This window comes from Elephas maximus, chromosome 7 (genome assembly GCF_024166365.1).
Source record: "Elephas maximus indicus isolate mEleMax1 chromosome 7, mEleMax1 primary haplotype, whole genome shotgun sequence".
Classification (NCBI taxonomy): Eukaryota; Metazoa; Chordata; class Mammalia; order Proboscidea; family Elephantidae; genus Elephas; species Elephas maximus.
This window is the reverse complement of record NC_064825.1, coordinates 38,042,430-38,064,117: the sequence shown is the minus strand read 5'-3', so window position 1 is coordinate 38,064,117 and position 21,688 is coordinate 38,042,430. Positions and strand designations below refer to the sequence as shown.

Sequence of the window (21,688 nt, the reverse complement as noted above, 5' to 3'; positions counted from 1 at the left end):
AATAAAGAAATGGCTGGTTTTGCAAAATTCTATCATGTGGTCTCCAGCGTCGTTTCTGTCACTAAGGCCGTATCGTTTCCAGCTTTTGCATTCCAATCACCAGTGATTATCAATGTATCTTCATTGCATGTTTGATCAATTTCAGACTGCAGAAGCTGGTAAAAATCCTCAGCTTCCTCATCTTTGGCATTAGTGGTTGGTGCATAAATTTGAATTATAGTATTATTAACTAGTCTTCCTTGTAGGCATATGGATATTATCCTATCACTGACAACATTGTACTTCAGGATAAATCTTGAAATTTTCTTTTTGATGATGAATGCAATGCCATTCCTCTTCAATTTGCCGTTCCTGGGATAGTAGACCATATGACTGTCCAATCAAAATGGCCAATACCAGTCCATTTCAGCTCACTAATGCCTGGGATATTGATATTTATGCATTCCCTGTCATTTTTGATGACTTCAGATTTTTCTAGAATCAGAACATACCACGTTCTGATTATTAATGCATGTTTGTAGCTGTTTCTTCTCCTTTTGAGTCATGCCACATCAGCGAATGAAGGTTCCGGAAAGCCTGACTCCATCCATGTCATTAAGTTGACTTACTTTGAGGAAGCAGCTCTTCTCCAGTTGTCTTTTGAATATCTTCCAAGCTGAGAGGCTCATCTTCTGGCACCATTCCAGCCAATGTTCCACTACTATTCATAAGGTTTTCACTGGCCAATTTTTTTCAGAAGTAGACTGCTAGGTCCTTCTTCCTAGTCTTGGTCTAGAAGCTCCACTGAAGCCTGTCCACCATGGGTGACCCTGCTGGTATTTGAAATACTGGTGTGGCGTGGCTTCCAGCATCACAGCAACACACAAGCCCACCATAGTATGAGAAACTGACAGACGTGGGGTCATTTTCATTGCTGTATAATATTCCCTTGCATGATTACATATACTTATCCATCCTATTCTTGATAAACATTTGGGTTATTTCTAGGTTTCTTCTGTTACAATGCTGCTATGAACGTTCTAGTCTGTATTTTTGGTGAACACATGTACACATTTCTACTGGGTATATACAGAGAAAGGAGCCTTGGTGGCATGATGGTTAAGTGCTCAGCGGGTTAACTGAAAGACTGATGGTTCTAACCCACCCAGTGACTCCATGGGAGAAAAGACCTGGTAATCTGCTCCCATAAAGATTATAGCTTAGAAAACCATAAGGGGCAATTCTACTCTATCTCTATGGGTTGCTGTAAGTCGAAAATTGACTCAACAGCACCTAATAACAACATATACAGATAAGTGGAAGTTCTAGATTATAGGGTATAATATGTTTCAGCTCTAGTAGACAGTGACAGTTTTTAATGTGGTTGTACAAATTTAATCCCCGTGAACAATATATCAGAATCTCCATAACCTTACCAACGCATAGTATGAACAGTCTTTATTTTAGCCATTCTAATGGAGAGACAGTGACATTTTGGTTTTAATTTGTATTTTCTAACGGCCAATGGAATGAGCATCACTTCCTATGTGTGAATTGACCGTTTGTCTCTCCTTTTTTGTGAAATGTCTGTTCAAGTCTTTTACCATTAAAAATTTTTGGTTTCTACCATTTTGAAATGATTTGTGGCAGTTTTTTTTTTTTTTTTTTAAATTGATATGATTCCTTTGTCAGATGTGTGTTGCCAATATCTTTTCCTATGACCTGGCTTGCATTTTACTCTGTTCAAGAGTGTCTTTGATTTTGGAATCCACTATAATAAACTTCATTATGCTTGGCCTTTCAAATCTTCCCTATATTCTACCTCCTCCTCCCCGCATCAGATACAAGAGCAGTATCTGGATTCAGAATAGTAGTTTGTTATTTTCATCTTTTTTTTTTTTCCCATCAAGGTTTAGCTGGATCTGTGAGGACATGTTTGATCTATCTTTTCATCCCTGACAGCATCCTACACAGTTATTTGTAATTAATAGTCACTCAAGAAAAACTTAAACCCTGCCGTTTCCACTATACCATACTTACTCTAAGTTAGTCAGAGGTTATGCAATCCTCCCATTCTGTTTGCTGAGTCCTATACCAGGAAACCTCATGCTCCTTTGCTAGGAATACATGGTCAGTGAGAAGGTGTGACCCCTGCTTCAGGTTTGAGCCAGCATAGCTCCATGTCAACTCTGGAGTCAGAGGGAAAAGACTGACAAGGATCCACAAACCTACCATGTTTAAGGCCCTCATTTATTTTTAAGGGAGATGCATTATACTTGGAATGACTATGTTTTCCGGAGTAAAACTTACAGGCCTTGCTATAACAATTATAGGTGCCTATAATTTCTTTTATGGAAATGAAGGAGCATATGAAATCAGGCATATCTCAGAAAATGTGGTATTTCCAGAGACTCTGGCCATACGTCTTAGCCATACATCTTACCCTTAACTTTAAGGTTAGGGGCAGGGATGCAGGGATTTGGCACTGGACAAATATGAGTTTTTATCTGTGTTCTCCTTTGCTGGGAAACTTTGGACAAAAACATAAGCTCTCTACTCTTGGTCTTATTAATTATAAAATGGGGTTACTAGTGATACTACCTCATAGATATTATGAGAATTAAATTATCATTGCCATCTCCATGCCCTCAGGATACCTGAATCTGTCATACAATCAAGGACTCACAAAAGAATTTTAGTGTATTGAGAAGGTAGGAATAGTAAAAAAACAAAAAAACTAAACCCGCTGCCATCGAGTTGATTCTGACTGACAGCGACATTAGAGGACAGAGTAGAACTGCCCCATAGAGTTTCCAAGGAACACCTGGTAGATTTGAACTGCCAGCCTTTTGGTTAGCAGCTGTGGCACTTAACCACTACACCACCAGGGTTTCCCTTTGTAGGAATAGTAGGGAGCATCTATTTAATAGGGGAGGGGCAAGAGCAGAAAATTTTACAAAAAGTGTCATTGTTCTGTCAAAATGCAGCAGCGGGATTCTTTCTACACAGGGCTTTGAGGTGGCGAAGCTCTCCACTGACCTGGATTCACAGTCACCAGAAGTACAGAGTCAGTCCCTTTCTGATGAATAACACGGACCCCCTCATTAACAGGAAGAAAGGCATGAAAACAGTTCACAAGAAGCCACGTAACTGGTTTAAGAGGTTTGTCTGGAAAGTGAGAGCTACAAAAGTTCATTTAAAAAATAATTATATTTTCTATAAGAGGGATCACTACAAGCTACCAAATAACCTGTTTATTATAGAATTCCATTTAGCTTGCATCACATTTTCTCTTTATTTTACCCATGGAAACAGATAATTGTATTTTTTTTTTTTTTTAAATGAAAGTCTGGGATCCTGGGTCTGAAAGACCAAATATGCAATTTCAAGAAAATTAAAAGAAAAATAAACTACATGAAGTAAGGAATCTGTTTGAAAAAATGCAGCATATAGTATCTTTTACAATACAATAGAAGATATACTGTGATGATGTTGTTGTTGATGGTTGCCATGGCGTCAATTCCGACTCATGGTGGCCCCAACTGTGCAGAATAGAACTACTCCATAGGGTTTTCTAGGCTGTGATCTTTTGGAAGAAGACTGCTGGGCCTTAGCTCTGAGGCATCTCTGGGTGCGATTCAACTGCCAACCTTATGATTAGTGGTTGAGCGCTTAACCATTTGCACCACCCAGGGAGCCTGTGATAGATACCCTTTAAAAGGTCTCTTTTTAAAATGTAGAAAGAACGACATCATTATAAAGTAAATGTAAGCCACCATGGCTTAGTGGTTAAGTACTACGGCTGCTAACCAAAAGGTCAGCAGTTTGAATCCACCAGGCACTCCTTGGAAACTCTATGGGGCAGTTCTACTCTGACCTATAGGGTTGCTATGAGTGGGAATCAACTTGACGGCACTGGGTTTGGTTTTAAGTATAATTTTAAAAATAATGAAAAACAATTTTGATGATGGGAAACTCCTTACTTTCAATAAGTGTCACTGAAAAATATCAACTTAGTACAGAGGATGGGATTCAGGCTTTCTACTTATTGAGAAAATGGCATAAAAGATGAAGAAAACATGAGTACAGGGGAAAAAAATAAAAAGATGGCTTTCTTTGCCAAAAAGGCATTCCAAGGATTTTAGAATCATTTGAAATGAGGCCACACAGATTAAAATATCCAGAGTTAAGAATTAAATAATTTGGCCATCACAAATACTCAGCTATAAGGGAGAATTATAACAGATAAAGGCAATACGGAGGGCCGTATAGACAGGTTCTAACAATAAAAATGTATAACGTTTGAAGGGCTTTTTCTGATGCTCAGATTATGCTGTTTCTTATATAAAATGGTGTTAACAATAAAGAACGGTCAACTAAAAATACATGTTACAGTTTATTTATTTAAATTTTTAGAATCCTTAATTGGTGATATTAAGGTGTCCACTGCAGGTCAGGTCCCTGATGTTTTTATCTGAACATGGCTTGGTCAGGGAAATCTACAAGTTTTGCAGGGTGTGCTTTTAGGCAAGACCACATCAGAACACCCACAACACCCAGCAGGTTCCACTGATTTCCAAAGTCTTCTGAGGCATTTTTATGGATATTCTTCAAAGCCTAGGGTGAGGATGAGGGGTAGAGGGGACAGAAGCTTCTGCAGAAGGGGAAGATAGCACTACTGTTCCAAACTACTTCTTTAGTCTATTTCCCCTTATTGTATTGGTTCCTTAGTATCAACACATGGTTGATGATTTTCCTAATTTCTTGTTTAATAATCATCTTTAACTGACACTCAAAAAGTCTATTCAACAGATATTTAAAGAATTCCTATTATGTGTCAGGAGCCCTAGTGGCACAATGGTTAAGAACTTGGGTGCAGGGCAACTCCTGTCTGGTAGCAAGATGAGAAGGAAGAGGGGGACAGGAGCTGGTTGTTGAATGGACACAGGGAATACAGGGTGGAGAGGAGGAATGTGCTGTCTCATTAAGAGGAAAGCAGCTAGGCGTACACAGCAAGGTGTGTATAACTTTTTTTATGAGAGACTGACTTGATTTGTAAACTTTCACCTTAAGCACAATTAAAAAAACAAACCCACAAAAAATGGGTAATTTTTTGTTCTATATTATTTTATATTATTTTACCACAATAAAAATTTTAAAAGTAAAAAAAAAAAAAAAAACTCGGCTGCTAACCAAAAGGTTAAGCAGTTCAAATCTACCAGCCACTCCTTGGAAACCCTATGGGCCAGTACTCTGTCCCATAGCAACAGGAAGAACTGATGAAGTAAAAGAACTGAACAGAAGATTTCAAAGGACCTCTCGAGAAGACAAAGTATTATAATGACATGTGCAAAGAGCTGGAGACGGAAAACCAAAAGGGAAGAACAAGCTCGGTGTTTCTCAAGCTTAAAGAACTGAAGAAAAAATTCAAGCCTTGAGTTGCAATAGTGAAGGATTCCATGGGGGAGAATATTAAATGACGCAGGAAGCATCAAAAGAAGATGGAAGGAATATACAGAGTCATTATACCAAAAAGAATTAGTCGATATTCAACCATTTCAAGAGGTGGCATATGATCAGGAACTGATGGTACTGAAGGAAGAAGTCCAAGCTGCTCTGAAGCCATTGGTGAAAAACAAGGCTCCAAGAATCGATGGAATAGCAATTGAGATGTTTCAACAAACAGATGCAGCGCTGGAGGTGCTCACTCGTCTATGCCAAGAAACACGGAAGACAGCTTCCTGGCCAACTCACTGGAAGAGATCCATATTTATGCCTATTCCCAAGAAAGGTGATCCAACCGAATGTGGAAATTATAGAACAATATCATTAATATCACACGCAAGCAAAATTTTGCTGAAGATCATTCAAAAACAGCTGCAGCAGTATATCGACAGGGAACTGCCAGAAATTCAGGCCAGTTTCAGAAGAGGATGTGGAACCAGGGATATCATTGATGATGTCAGATGGATCCTGGCTGAAAGCAGAGAATACAACAAGGATGTTTACCTGAGTTTTATTGACTATGCAAAGGCATTTGACTGTGTGGATCATAACAAACTACGGATAACACTGTGAAGAATGGGAATTCCAGAACACTTAATTGTGGTCATGAGGAACCTTTACATAGATCAAGAGGCAGTTGTTCAGACAGAACAAGGGGATACTGATTGGTTTAAAGTCGGGAAAGGTGTGCGTCAGGGTTTTATTCTTTCACCATACCTATTTAATCTGTATGCTGAACAAATAATGCGAGGAGCTGGACTATATGAAGAAGAACGGGGCATCAGCATTGGAGGAAGACTCATTAACAACCTGTGTTATGCAGATGACACGACCGTGCTTGCTGAAAGTGAAGAGGACTTGAAGCATTTACTAAAGAAGATCAAAGACCACAGCCTTCAGTATGGATTACACCTCAACATAAAAAAAAAAAAAAAAAAAAATCCTCACAACTGGACCAATGAGTAACAACATGATAAATGGAGAAAAGACTGAAGTTGTCAAGGATTTCATTTTATTGGATCCACAATCAACAGCCATGGAAGCAGCAGTCAAGAAATCAAAAGACATATTGCATTGGGCAAATCTCCTGCAAAGAACCTCTTCAAAGTGTTGAAGAGCAAAGATGTCACCCTGAAAACTAAGGTGCGCCTGACCCAAGCCATGATATTTGCAATCACATCATATGTGTGTGAGAGCTGGACAATGAATAAGGAAGACTGAAGAAGAGTTGACACCTTTGATTTGTGGTGTTGGTGAAGAATATCGAATATACCGCGGACTGCCAAAAGAACGAACAAATCTGTCTTGGAAGAAGTGCGGCCAGAATGCTCCTTAGAGGCAAGGATGGCAAGACTGCATCTTACCTACTTTGGACATGTTGTCAGGAGGGATCAGTCCCTGGAGAAGGACATCATGCTTGGCAGAGTACAGGGTCAGTGGAAAAGAGGAAGACCCTCAATGAGGTGGATTGACACAGTGGCTGCAACAATGAGCTCAAGCATAATGACTGTAAGGATGGCTCAGGACCGGGCAGTGTTTCGGTCTGTTGTGCATAGGGTCACTATGAGTCGGAACCGACTCGACGGCACCTCACAACAACAACATAGAGTCATTATAAGTCTGACTCGACTGCAACAGGTTTATTATGTGTCAGGCACTGTTTCAAATGCTGAGATTAAAGGACAAATGTCTTGTGTTCTACTCTCTTCCCTCACTCCTAACCCAACTTTCATGATTTAGGATGAGGGGTCCCTATACTCGCCTCTCACCTCTTTTCCCCTGTTTGTATCCTATGTTCCACCTCATACTGTCCTGCTCCCTTTTCTAGAAGTAGTAATGATTACCGTGGAGGCTGGTGTCAGGGAGGAAATCCAGCTTAGTAGAGCAACCATTGAATTCCCTGAAGGCAAAAAAGATGTAATATTTATCTTTGTATCTCCAGAGCCTAGCACAGAAAGGTATTATGTGGAGGGTTATAGCTCAGAAAAGGTTTCCTGGATGAATGAATGAATGAATGATGGGCCAAGCATCAGTGAAAATGAGATTTAGGTCCTGGAATTTGGGGCAAAGGGATGGAGGAAAAATGTGATGGTCAACGGAAGTGTTACCCACAGCACTTTTGTCCCTCTTCCCACACAAATCTAAAAATTACAAACCTTGGTAAAATCAGAATCAGCCTGTGATTTTAGGGGAAGGAGAAAACTCCCCCAGCTCCCAAATGACTCTTCCTCCTCTCTTTCCGGCATAAAATTAGCTGCATGAACAAAGCCTCTTATTCCACAATTAGGGATACAATTAAAAATGCAAATACTTGAAAGAGTGAGCAAAATGCTAATGAGCCTCAAAATATAAATAAAGAATGGAAATCTATTCTGTTTTATAGATGTACTGGATTAAGAGGCAGGCTCTGAGCATTTAAAGGGGGTAATGGAAGGGCCCACTTAGCTAACAAGTCTCATATGGCAGACTTCACAGCCTCTGTTTAACTTAATCCTAACAACAAGCCTGTGAGCTATGCATTACATCCATTTTATGAATGAGTAACCTGAGTTTTAGCAATTGATAAACTGTGAAGTCTGGATTAGAAGGCAGGCCTAACCAAAGGAAGTCAGTATAATGTGTAAGCCACGTTGAAGTACTAGCAATGTGCGTTCAACCTGTGCCCCCCAGGGTTAACCTCATGCTCACTGTGCTGTAGCGCAATAAACATGGGACATGGGCCTCAGGAGGAGACACACTGGGGAAGGGGTTAGGCTTGGCCACACTCTACCTGTATGACCTTGTGTAGGTTATTTTTAAACTGCCTCAGGCTTCAGGCTCCTTGTCTGTAGTATAGGGATAATAATTATACCTATGCCATAGCACTGTTGTAAGGTTTAAATGAAGCCAAGAGTAAAGCACTGGCACGTAAGTTGTCTGGACCTTCATCGTGTAGCCCATGTTGCCCATCCAGACATCAGTGCCCTCTCCAGATCTTTTCTGCTTCCCAAGGCCTGATTTTCTCCAGTAAGTGCTTGCCTCATCCTCCAATAAGATTTTTAAAAAGGATTTTTTTTTTACAAACTGAAGCTATAGTGGATGCCATATATCCATGGACCCAAATATACGGGTAACTCAGTTGAATAATAATAGTTCCTACGTAATAGACAATAACAATCTACCTCATGAAGTTGCTCTGAAGTTTAAATGCATGAGATCATTAAGAACGATGGCTGACATATAATAAATGCTTAACAAATGTTAAACAAACAAAACAAAAAAAGGGAAATTGGTTACAAGTTGACCCAACAGTAGATGCCGTATATCCATGGAACTCTTCAAGTACAGATCTATTTAAAGTGTTGGACAGTATCCCAGAGACCATCAGCAGAGACCATCAGGGTCCAACCAGCTGCCGTAGAGTCTCTTCGAACTCACGGCCACTCCATGTGTGTCACAGCAGAACTGTGCTCCATAGGGTTTTCAATCGTTGATTTTTCAGATCACCAGGCCTTTCTTCTGAGGTGCTTCTGGGTGGACTCAAACCTCCAACCTTACAGTTAGCAGCTGAGCATGTTAGTCCCAAGTCCCCCAAAATACTGACCACTTAAAATATCTTATAATTTTTAAATTGTGGTATCGTTTATGGTTGAGTTGTAAGAGCTCCTTATCAGATATAAGATTTACAAATATTTTCTCCCATTCTGTAGTTTTGTCTCTTCACTTTCTTGACGGTATCATTGGCAGCATAATATTTTTAATTTTATAACAAATATGTCAGAGATAGCTTAAAGAATGTTTCATAAGCAAACCAACATCATCCTGAGACCAGAAGAACTAGTTGGTGCCTGGCCACAATCGATGACTGCCCTGACAGGGAGCACAACAGAGAACCCCTGAGGGAGCAGGAGATCAGTGGGATGCAGACCCCAAATTCTCATAAAAAGACCATACTTAATGGTCTGACTGAGACTAGAGGAATCCCGGCGGTCATGGTCCCCAAACCTTCTGTTGGCACAGGACAGGAACCATCCCCGAAGACAACTCATCAGACATGAAAGGGACTGGACAGTGGGTAGGTGAGAGATGCTGATGAAGGGTGAGCTAATTATATCAAGTGGTCACTTGAGACTGTGTTGGCATCTCCTGTCTGGAGGGGGGATGGGAGGATAGAGAGAGTTGGAAGCTGGCATAATTGTCAGGAAAGGAGAGACTGGAAGGGCTGACTCATTAGGGGGAGAGCAAGTGGGAGTACGGAGTAAGGTGTATATAAACTTATATGTGACAGTCTGACTTGATTTGTAAACATTCACTTGAAGCTCAATAAAAGTTAATAAAAAAAAAAAGAATGTTTCATAAGCAAAATTTGGGACAATAGCAACCTCAAAAATATGTAAGCATAGTAAAGATTAAAAATATATCAGTAAAATAAGAATCCTTGAGTCCAGATTGATATACATTAGTATATCCAACAATGAATGTATACGGGTAAGATCTTACTTCATTAAAAAGCCAATTAATGAATGTAGGATAAATTATAGGCTTGTCATTTGGCAACTATGTTAGCTTTCTATCGTCTGCTATAACAAATTATCGTAAATTTGATGATTTAAAACATCGAGAATTTATTATCTTACATTTCTTTAGGTCAGTATTAAGACTTGCCTATTACAGGGCTAAAATCAAGGTATCAACAAAGTTCCTTTCTGAAGGCTCCAGAGAGAGTCCATTTTTGCGCCTATCCTGGTACCAAATGCCTTCCACATTCCTTGGCTTGTGGTCACCTCCCTCCATCTTCAAAGCCAGAAAAGGCAAGTTGATTCCTTCTCACATGGTATCACTCTAATCTTCTGCAGTTATATCTTTCTCTGACTGACTCTATCTTCTGCCTCCCTCTTTCACTTTTAAGGACTCTTCTGATTACTTGGAAGCCCTGGTGGTGTAGTGGTTAAGAGCTACAGCTGTTAACCAAAAGGTTAGAAGTTCGAATCCACCAGGTGCTCCTTGGAAACCCTATGGGACAGTTCTACTTTGTCGTATAGGGTCATTATGAGTCGGAATCAACTCTACAGCAATGGGTTTGGTTTAGTTTATATTTATTGGGTCAGGGTGTAAAATACATTTCTTACCGTGGGTCAAAAGATTTGAAAGCCTTTGGGTTAACTCATACAAATTCTTCAAGAATCAATTTAGTTATCCTTGCATTAGGAAGCAATCAAGATCCAGGCCTTTTTCAGAGCTAACTGAAGTCTTTGCATTGGCTGTCTCCCCCACTAAACATGGACTTTTTGTGGACAGGTACCATGACTTGTATTGCTGGGTCCTCAGTATGCATTATGGGTCCTGGCACAGAGGAGACACTGAAGAAAAGCTTGGTGAATGGATGAATAAATCATAGCAAACTGGTTTTTAAACCCCAATTCATTGAAACTCCCAAAATCATTATCTTTTATTAACAAGTGGACCTTGGCCAAGTTTTCCTTTTATTTTTTCCTGTGACCTTTTTTTTTTTTTTTTTTTTTTACCGCCTATTGATGGACATTTATCTGCTTTTCTTTCTTTCCCCTCCCCATTCTCCCAGTCTTGGGTGCCCTTTCTCTTCCTTATCAAAACAAAGAATCTTCCTTCAGCCCTTTATACTTTGTGTGACTTTAATCCTCTTTATCTCTGACCTTTCTTAGCATTTGAATATAAAAGTACATCCCTATCAGTAACAGGAAAAGCTTTGTTCTCTATCAGGAATGCTATTGCCAGCTGGTAGATAAGAGGGGGAGGGTGCATTTTGGAGGCTGGAAGACCTTCAAACCAAACCAAAAACCCTGTTGCTGTGGAGTTGATTCTGACTTATAGTGACACTATTGGACAGAGTAGAACTGCCCCAGAGAGTTTCCAAGGAGCACCTTGTGGATTTGCACTGCAGACCTTTTGGTTAGCAGCCATAGCGCTTAACCGTTACTTCACCAGGCAGAAAGTGGAAGACCTTCAGGAGCCCATAAATTCACTATGCCTAGGCAGTGGCCTTGGAAACCCTGGTGGCATAGTGATTAAGTGCTATCACTGCTAACCAAAGGTGGGTAGCTTGAATCTACCACATGCTCCCTGGAAACTCTCTGAGGCAGCTCTACTTTGTCCTATAGGGTTGCTATGAGTGGGTAGGCAGTGGCCTTGGAAACTCTGGTGGTATAGTGATTAAGTGCTATCACTGCTAACCAAAGGTGGGTAGCTTGAATCTACCACATGCTCCCTGGAAACTCTCTGAGGCAGCTCTACTCTGTTCTATAGGGTTGCTATGAGTTGGAGTCAACTAGATGGCAACAGGTTTGGTTTGGTTTGGTTTGGTTTGGTTTGGTTTAGGCAGTGGCCTGAAGACCTGGTGATGCAGTGGTTAAGAGCTACAGTGAGCTAAGGCTGCTAACCAAAAGATCAGCAGTTCAAATCCACCAGCTGTTCTCTATAGGGCGGTTCCACTCTCTCCTATAGACTCCTTATGAGTCAGAATTGAGTTGATGGCAATGGGTTTTTAGGCAGTGGCCTAGTCACTCTGCCCATATGGAGAGCTTTGAAGTTCACACAACAAAATCTATATCCCAGTTGCACAGGGGCCCAAGAGCATCTACCTTCAAAGAACTGCTAATGTCATTGTGGAACATTTTGAAAAATATTTTATTCATTTTTTTTAACATTTATTTTAAGATTCTACAACTGTATGTAAGTTTCACAACTCAGGAAATATACAATACAAATGACCCATTAAATCTAACATATCCAAGTCATTCCCATAGAACATGTACAGTATTGTCATTAGCAACAATCAGCTCCATTTATACAGCATTACCAAAGCACTTCAATCGCCTTACACAAAGGATTTAAAGAAGGATAACTATTACATAACTAGATTGGAGAACAGAGAGGGCTGGTTCAAGTTTAAACAACAAAATACCGGCCTGGCTTAGGGAGTGCTGGTTACCTCTCCCTCCCTTCAGTACTTTCAGGCAAACAAATTGCTACCACCTGGGATAACCATTTCTCGTACAGGAAAGAGGCCAGCTTCTGCCAGATCTTGAGAAGATGCATGTTCTCTGACATGCAGAGGCCAGGACAGCCAGGGCTGGGTGTGTGTGTGCTTTGTGAGTGTGAGAGAGAGAGAGAGTGAGTGAGATTGGTGTGTGTGTGTGTAGAAAAGAGGCGGTAACTCCAAGGAGAATGGTGGTTTTCTGGTGCAGACGAATACTAAGTCAGATAAATTGTTTATCACAGAACAGAGAGGCTTCTTGCTTTCTAATCTATGTTTGGCATCATGGAAAACTATGTATACTAAAGAAATCCCATATGTTCTCTAGCACAGTTTATTCTGTGCAAAACCCTCATAGAGATTTGTGCTTGAATTTCTCCTTTCAGCTAACCTATTCCTTAATTTAAGAGTCTGTCTCTGTGCTGGGCCTAAGGAAGCAGCTTGGGGATAACAGTTGAAGAGCATTCAACAGCTGACACCACTGAGCTAAGTCCTGGAGAAGCAGAGGGATGGGAGAAGTATGGGACTGGCAGGTAGGAGATCTGAGGGTGCCATCGAATAGCTGTGGAAACCTGGGCAAATCTCCTCCCTCCCAGGGCCTCAGTTTCCTCTTTTGAAATTAAACAGTGGATCTGGTGGTTGCTACAGTTTTGTCCGGCCCTAGAATTACCTAAAGCTAAGCAAAATGAGTAAAAAAATAAGCAAATACTTGAGGATGTCATTTTCAGATTAAAGAAAAATGTTGCTCATCTTATTTTTACATATCCAAGAAACTCTACTACTATTTTGAGAGAGCAAGTAGTTGACTTTCTAAAATATGCACGACCAATTGGCACTGGTCCGATTCAAAGCCCTCTAGATAAAGCGAGCATCTCTATGAAACTCTTATAACCAAAACTGATGTCAAAAAGATTGGAGAAAGGTGCAAACCTGCCAAATCCTCTTATGCCTAGCTATTCTATTTCATTTTCTGCACTTTTGTCTGCTTTATTACATAGCGTGAGAACGAGGCTGGGACTGTTGTAAGTTCTTTCCCTCTAATCTTATACTATGCAGGGCCTATATCTAAGTCTATGCTTCCAAGAGTCATCGAATGCTGAAATCAGCCACCTAGGAGCTAAGTAAGTATTTATAGTTGAACTTCTGGTAACCAAATACCCTATCTGTACATTGCAGAGAAATCATTTGGGAGAATTTCCTGTGAGGTGTCAGCTATTTTTGAGTCCCGTTTGAAAGAAGTCCTCCTTTTAATACCTCCTCCAACTACTAGAATACTAATGAGCCATAATTGTCTTCATCTATTCTGCATGTTATAGTTTTATTTACCATTTTAGAAAAAAAAGTTTGATTCTGAGTAACACTGCTTTTTAAAATGAAGCCTATTGATTTGACATAATATCATATCACTTCATTTAGTTTTCCTAATCTTTAAATAAAAGGACTAAACTGTTACTGATATTTTCAGCAAACTTCTAATACATCCATAACATTTTGGATATGTTTTATTTTTTTAATATGCAACCAATAGTTTGATAAATTTTTCTTCAAGTTTTATCCTGTTGAACCAATTTATTTGCATTAAATGATTTATCTTTATTCCATTATCCCAACTGCCTTTTGCTCAAGACTAAAACATTTCAAAACTTAAAAATATTTTGTTATCACGAAGACTAGCAATAAGCCACAAGTAAGGAGAAAATAGTGGGGCTGTTAACTTTCCATCACATTTATGATATCACTATGAGACATGTTTGAAGGTGGTGCTCACCAGTTCCTTTTCACAGGTTACAATGAAGTATACGAAAATAATCTTCTGAAGTACAGCCAGCAAATTTGAAAGGTTAATTTTCTTTCTTTCTTTTTTTTTCTCAACCTAAACATCAGGGCTTCTGAGGTACTGGAGCTCCCTTGAATAACAAGGGACTCTGTGCTTATCAGAGCAGCCAGCAAATTAAGCAACCCTCAAGAACCCATCACCTTTGGGAATCCTGTTGCCTTCTTCCCCCTGCTGTACCTACCTGATACACACAAAAGATAACTTTTTAGCCACAGTGGAATCAGTAGGACAGGTCAATTCAAATATGTCAATTAGTATCTATAACATGGACCTCATGCCAGGAAAAGAAAGTAAAGAGTCAGGTGAGGAGGACAAGGCCTTAGGTGGGAGTCAGACAGGATTCTGAGGTGGAGTAGGGGGTGGGGGGAGAGCGCAGTGAGGTTGGGCACCGTTCCTGCATTCAGTACACAGATTAATTTTTATCCATCGTTGGGCATCACTTTTGCCCTCTTGGTTCTCAATATTTACATCATTTTTATAAGTACGGCCTGCACTCGTGAAGTGCATTTTGGAAATAATATAGGAGGCTCGTGCTAGGAGGAGGTGCGTGTTATAGTTGAGTGATGATGGCACTTAAGAGTCAACTACAAGAATCAAAGACCGCCATGCGTTTCAAGCTCAACCAATCATTTCTTTATCTGATAGATTAATGAGTTCAGTCAGGCAAGAGACAAGAAATTTTGTGGTGTGAGAAATAATTGGTAACAAGATGCCACGGAAAACTGTTTTTCCAATAATCGCATGGCCAACAAAACTTATTAGAAAAGACGCATAATCCTTAAAATACTTCTGATTTCAAATCAGTATGCCAAGGCTAATGCAATACATTATCAGGAAGGTCAGGAGGTGATACAGGAATATTTTCTTCCCACACCCATACGGAGCAAATGTCCAGGTCTTTGGTCCATACATTCAATTTAAGATCTATCAGAAATGAAAATGTTTCTTCTCATTATTTTTACCGTAACCTGTTGTAAGAACATTATCTTGGATCATAACATGGCCAAAAATTAACTTGTTAAAACTAAAGACTTTTACCTAATTTAACATAATAACATTTCAAAAATTTATTAAAAATGACTAAACTTAAGGTCTGGCAGGGGTGTACTGTGAGCATATGGGTTAATTAGAACACGTCTCATTGCTATAAGACCTCCGTCTCCCCAAGCTGGATTGCTCACACAGCACAGGTGGCAGTGAGAAATGCCCGTCGCCTACCTGACATAGAGGGAGCGTTTCTGATTGGTTCGCAGGGACCCGGACCCGGAGCTCATGCTGTGGTTCATCATCTGCTCTCGTAGGTCATGGATTTTGGCCTCAAATCGAGCGTAATCTGGGAACGGAAAGAAAGGTAGCGGGTTTGATTCCACGCCTTCATAGAGTTAGGAACGCTGCACAGCTGAGGCAGCTCGTCACCCATGTTGTTGGTTCTTTTGCCAAGCAACAGGGAGGTGAACAACTCAAGAATGGTGGCGCACAGAAGGTATGCTTGCTTAGATTTATTTATTCACAGGCATTCACAAGAGGAACAGGAGAAATCAGTTACTTCCCAAAACTTAACTAGAAAGCACACCAACATCAAATCCTAAACATGTTAAAAGTCAATGGGGGTGGGAGGGAAGTATCCGTGGTTATAAACAGGCCACATGAGAGATTATCATGGTGATGGAAATGTTCTGTATCTTGACCGTGCTGAAGAACACACTGACCTGCACTGATAACATGATGACGTGTAATATGATAACACTGCATAAATACACATACGCACACACAGAAATGAGCACAAGTAAAACTGGGAAAATCACTGCCAATGTCAATATCCTGGCTGTGATATTGTACTATAATTTTGCAAGATGCTATGAAAACTGCATAAAGGATACACAAGATCTCCCTGTATTATTTCCTACAACTGCATGTGAATCTACAATTTTCTTTAAAAAAAAAAAAAATTGCCATTGAGTTGATTTTGACTTATTAGCAACCCTGTAGGACAGAGTAGGACAATCCCACAGGGTTTCCAAGGCTGTAATCTTTATGGAAGCAGACTGCCACATCTTCCTCCTGCAGAGCGTCTGGTAGGTTTGAACTGCTGACCTTTAGGTTAGCAGCCCAGCGCTTCACCACCAGAGCTCCTTATCTAAAAATAAGATGTTTAATTTTAAAAAAGGGGTGGGGGTGAGAAAAAAAGTCCATGGAACTCCCAAGGCTGTGGGGAGTTGAGGAGAGTCTCCAGTTTGTCCTTAGGTGATAGACCAGAGACTCAAGTGACTGGTGATGAATGGTGTAAGGAAGGTCATTTAATTTCATTAAGTTTTCTTCTGCTGGGGTGCTGCTAGAAGTTGATCACTTGGGATCATACCTCAAATTTTCCCCATAACTTTAGTATAAAACACCCACGTACCAAACGACATCAATTCTAAGATGTACCATATACTTAAATATATTCACATGAAGGTTTTTAAGAGGTTAGGGTAAGACTGGGGGTAGAGAAATACTTGCACATTAAATGTGTTTTAGAAACATTCAAATTTGAAAAATCAAGGAATTATGGGCAATAATACCATGCTATTTCTCATAGGAAAAATATTTTTGCCATATGTCAATCCAACAGAAAACAGCACAAACAAGCTAAAATTTAGGTACTTAGTAACACAATCAGCATGCAAAAAGAAATAGTTTTTGAAGTTCAGAAATTCTTGATCATAACCTAAAAACTGTTCTATTATCTCCTTAGCATAACAGTGTCTTGCTTTAGGAAAATCTATTAGGTGAAAGGCTCAATTTATCAATAAGATAGATTTGAAAATGTTAATTCAAAGTACAAATGGCTCTTTTAATTACAAAGAATTTTAATAGAGGTCCTCAATGCATTTCAAAATGTAATTTGATTTTCAATTCATTAACAACTTTTCAAGAAAACAAGGATGACTAAATGAATATTAATAAAGAATGATCTACTTACAGTATGTATCAAATTCTTTATTATAAAAGTTCCACAAAATTAAATTTTAATTTACTGAGGATCTATTGGTAATTGTGGGATGAAATTTCCAAAAAGAAATGATTTGACCTTGGTCTTCAACAGTAAATCGGTAACAGGATAATGATCTCTGTATTACTAGATTTTTTTCTTTTTTAAAGTTTAGTACTTTAGAAATAAAGCCATAATAAGCCTGTAAACCAAACCCATTGTCATCAAGTTGATTTTGACTCATAGCAAGACTATAGGACAGAGTAGAAGTGCCCCATAGGTCTTACCCCAAGGTAAAACCCTAATAAACCCTAATAGTGGGCTGGAAATTTCTGGTGCTTAAGCAAAGGCTGATGTTACCTAGGTTTGGAAAGCTTCCTATTCCAAACTTAGCTTTGCATAATGAAATCCTAAATGATTAAGTAGAACACATATTTAACCTAAAATCAATTGTCCATAATTTAAGATAATTTATTTCGTTTCATTTTAGCGGAGAGAAAAAACACTTATTTATGACCATCAATATATCATATGCAGATTTAAATCATTTTGAGCAAATCTTATTTTCCGGCCATTCTAAAAGTCAGTTAATAATTTATTGCTAGCCACATGGCAAGTACCGTGCTCAGGGCTTCATGGGCATCATCTCATTTCTCTTCTAAATTACAAAATGAAGTGATGGACATTGTAAAGATTTGAACTATACAGAAAAACACAGAATAAAAATTGAGAGCTCCCTTGTCACTTCTCCCTCCCTGTGCTTTCTTCTTCCTCCTCTCTCAACTCTCACTGCTGTCCTTCCCTGAGCTTACCCTAGAGGTGCAGGTTTGGTTATGTGTTGTCCTTCCACAGATATTTCTCAACCCATTTACCTACATACATATATACACATACCCACACACACGGGACCATAACTCCATTTAAGTGTCTCTTTTAACAGTGTAACTTGGATCTTTTCTTACCTTCCTCACTATCTGTCTATCATCTCTTCCTTACTGGTATTTAGGCCCGTCTAGTTTCTTTTTTTTTTTTTTTAGTTTCTAATAGCTCACTATTAGAGACAGAGACCTTGTTGTGTGTTACAGGTTAGCAGAGTGCCTCAGGTAGTAAAAGCTTTATATAGCCGTCAACGGCCCCCACTAGCACTTCTCAGAGACGTGATCTGGCCTGGGACACAGAGCCAGAATTCAGCCTCTTCTGATCTATCTTCCATGCTGCCACTTGTATACTACCCCTGAGTGGTACCACGGAACCTCCCATCTGATCACAGGGCACCCTCCTTTACAACTTGGTTGGCTTCACTATCTGTGACACAAACCTGAAATTCCACCCCTCCAACTGTCCCCTGATAAGCATCTAATTCAGTGCCAGCCCCTGAACCTTGTGTGACCACTTTGGTACTTTAATTGTTGTACTAATCACGCCAAGTTGCAGTTATGTGTTCAGTTGCCCACCTTCCCCATTAGACTGAACTCTCTGGGGCAGAAGCCATGTCTCACTTTCCCTTGAATTCCCTGTCCTTAACATAGTGTCCATTTAATAGAAGGTGCTCAATAAATAATTTATGAATGAATGAATGAACAAGGGATGGAGTGAGCAGAATCATTAAATGAACTCAGTTATAAAGTGGCTGTGGGTACTGAAATTGCCCATCCTTTATGTTGTTTTTTCAAGAAAAAGAGCAATATACCTCTATCTCCTCTTGGACTTCTTTTTCGAGGTTTTATTTTTGTTAAATCATTGCCACTTCCATATCTGTTATATTTATCATTCTCCAGGTGATTTCTGTGCTCTTTCCATCGAAGTCACATCATGTTAGAAACACTGTTAGGCCCTTGTAGCTGTCCCACTTTATATACCACAACAGGATACTTGCTTTAATAATAAATTGTGGTCTCCTTATATTATGGCTCATTAGCTCCCCAGAATGTTTCCTGCCATGTTTTTGAAATGTTTGTTCTGCCTCATATTCTACGGTGTTTACATTTCCCTCTCTAGATACTTTATATTGATTGCATTTGCCTTAATTGAAATCCATCGTATTCTCAGTTTCTCCATTCTGGCAGTCATCTTGGTCACAAATCCTATGTTCAAATGTGCTAACCCCTTTCTTTGTTCCTCTTTGAAAAATAAAGCTTAGGTACAAGACATTTCATCAGAGACAAGAACAAATACATGTGAAAGCTGGACAATGAACAATGAAGATCGAAGAAGAATTGATGCATTGGAATTATGGTATTGGTGAAGAGTATTGAATATACCATGCTAGAAGAATGAACAAATCTGTCTTGGAAGAAGTACAGCCAGAATGCTCCTTAGAAGCAAGGATGGCAGACTTTGTCTTACTTTGGACACGTTATCAGGAGGGACCAGTTCTTGGAGAAGGACATCATACTTAGTAAGGTAGAGGATCAGCAAAAAAGAGGAAGACCCTCAACGGGATGGACTGACACAGTGGCTACAAAAATGAGTTCAAACATATAGCAATGATTGTGAGAATGGAGCAGGACCGGGCAGTGTTTTGTTCTGTCGTGGGTCCCTATGAGTGACGGCATCTAACAAGAAAAACAACAATAAGATCTAGTTTCCAGCTTCTCGGAGATAAACAAGTTTATAGTTCTTAGTAATGTTCTAGAAATAAACAAGAAATCAGCTTTGTAAACTGTGAAATATAAGCCTTTTTCATATTCTATAAAAGTATTGAAAATCACATTTTTTAACAAGTTAAAACATAAAAACCTAACATTGCCACATCTATTTCATCTTAATCCCTTCTCTCCTCCCCAAATATTTTATTTACATCTATGGTCTCCCCTATGGAATACTTTTCAATCAAATTCCTAACATTCTTTCTCAATTCCAAAGCTCTGGAGAACACTCAGATGAGATTTTAAAGTGCTCCAAGCTCTGTATCATCTAGAGGGGAATTCATGTTTACTGAGCACCTGCAATGGGCTAGGGATCCGGGCTACATACTTGAAAAACTATATCATTTCTCCTAGCAAAAAAAGCTCTGAGTTACCACCACACCCCGCCACCCCCAAAAAAACCATTGCCGTCGAATCGATTCTGACTCATACTGCCCCATAGGGCTTCCAAAGAGCACCTGGTGGATTCGAACTGCTGACCTTTTGGTTAGCAGCTATAGCTCTTAACTACTACTCCACCAGGGTTTCCACTCTGAGGCAGGTATATTATTTTAGGGATGAGGAAAATCAGGTTCAGAGAGGTTAACTAACTTCACCAAAGTCATAGAGGTTCTAGGTAACAGAGCTTATTGGACATAGAGCTAAGTTTCAACCCGGGGCCTCTAAGGCCATTTCAGTTTTCATTATACCATAACACCTCTTATAACACCACAGTTCTCATTAGAACCTAAAGGCTCCTCAATTCCTATACCTCCCTCTTCATACCTCCTCCCACTCCTTCCTAAATAGATTAGTTATGTGCATGCTGGTCTTCTCTATTGCACTGTAAGCTCCTTAGAAAGTGGGGATGCCTCACTGATCTCTGTTCCCCACCCCGCAGGGTCTATCATCCACCTTCTCTCTACACAGCACTGCATTAGGGACTTGGCATGTAGTGGTGAATAAGACAGAACCCGAAGAAGTTTATTTCCAAGAGGGGGCACTGACGAAGGAAGTAAGCATGACAATGCTGGGATGGGGGAGTCCACTAAGGAAGTGGCACCTTATTCTGTTTTGCTTTACATGAAATAGGTGCCTGGCAAATGCTTTTTAAATTGCTCTTGTGTGCCATGTGGTTTTCATCTGCAACAAGAAGCAAATCACTGAAAACTAATTCTTAGGTAAATGTTTTTAAAGGAGTCCCCAAAATATTACCTCCAGTTAGTTTTTTCTCCCCTTTATATACAGTAAGCTGGATTTCTTCTTTTGATTTCCACTTTGTTAGGTACCTAAATCTAATTGTTCCTGACTAGATACATTAATTTTAGAATTGTATCATTTGCTTTCATGTGGCCAGGAGAGGTGATAACAATAAAGAGTGTGAAAGATTTAGATTATACATACATGGGATCAGAAAGAATCCTGGGTCTGTCACTTCCTAGCAGTGCACCACTGCAAAAGTATTTAACCTTTTGGAGCTTAATTTCCTCATCAGTAAAATGGGAATGATGATAGTACCTACCTCAAGATATGTCTACCACCTGTCCGTCAGCCTGTCATACTGTGGTGGCTTATGTGTTGCTATGATGCTAGAAGCTATGCCACAAGTATTTCAAATACCAGTAGGGTCACCCATGGTGGACAGGTGTCAGTGGAGCTTCCAGACTAAGACAGACTAGGAAGAAAGGCCTGGGATTTACTTCTGAAAATTTGTTGATGAAAACCCTACGAATCACAGCAGAATACTGTCCAATATAGTGCTAGAAGATGAGCCCTCT

General features: G+C 39.7%; 1 protein-coding gene across 19 annotated transcripts in view; it reads right to left on the bottom strand.

Moving 5' to 3' along the window:
• DLG2 (discs large MAGUK scaffold protein 2) overlaps positions 1 to 21,688 on the bottom strand; it is a 2,175,949-nt gene that overhangs the window by 155,818 nt on the left and 1,998,443 nt on the right. For all 19 annotated transcript variants that reach the window (XM_049891082.1, XM_049891084.1, XM_049891085.1 and 16 more), the window contains one exon: positions 15,531 to 15,645. In XM_049891082.1, the coding sequence (XP_049747039.1) occupies positions 15,531 to 15,645 (115 nt within the window). The remainder of the gene's footprint in view (positions 1 to 15,530; positions 15,646 to 21,688) is intronic.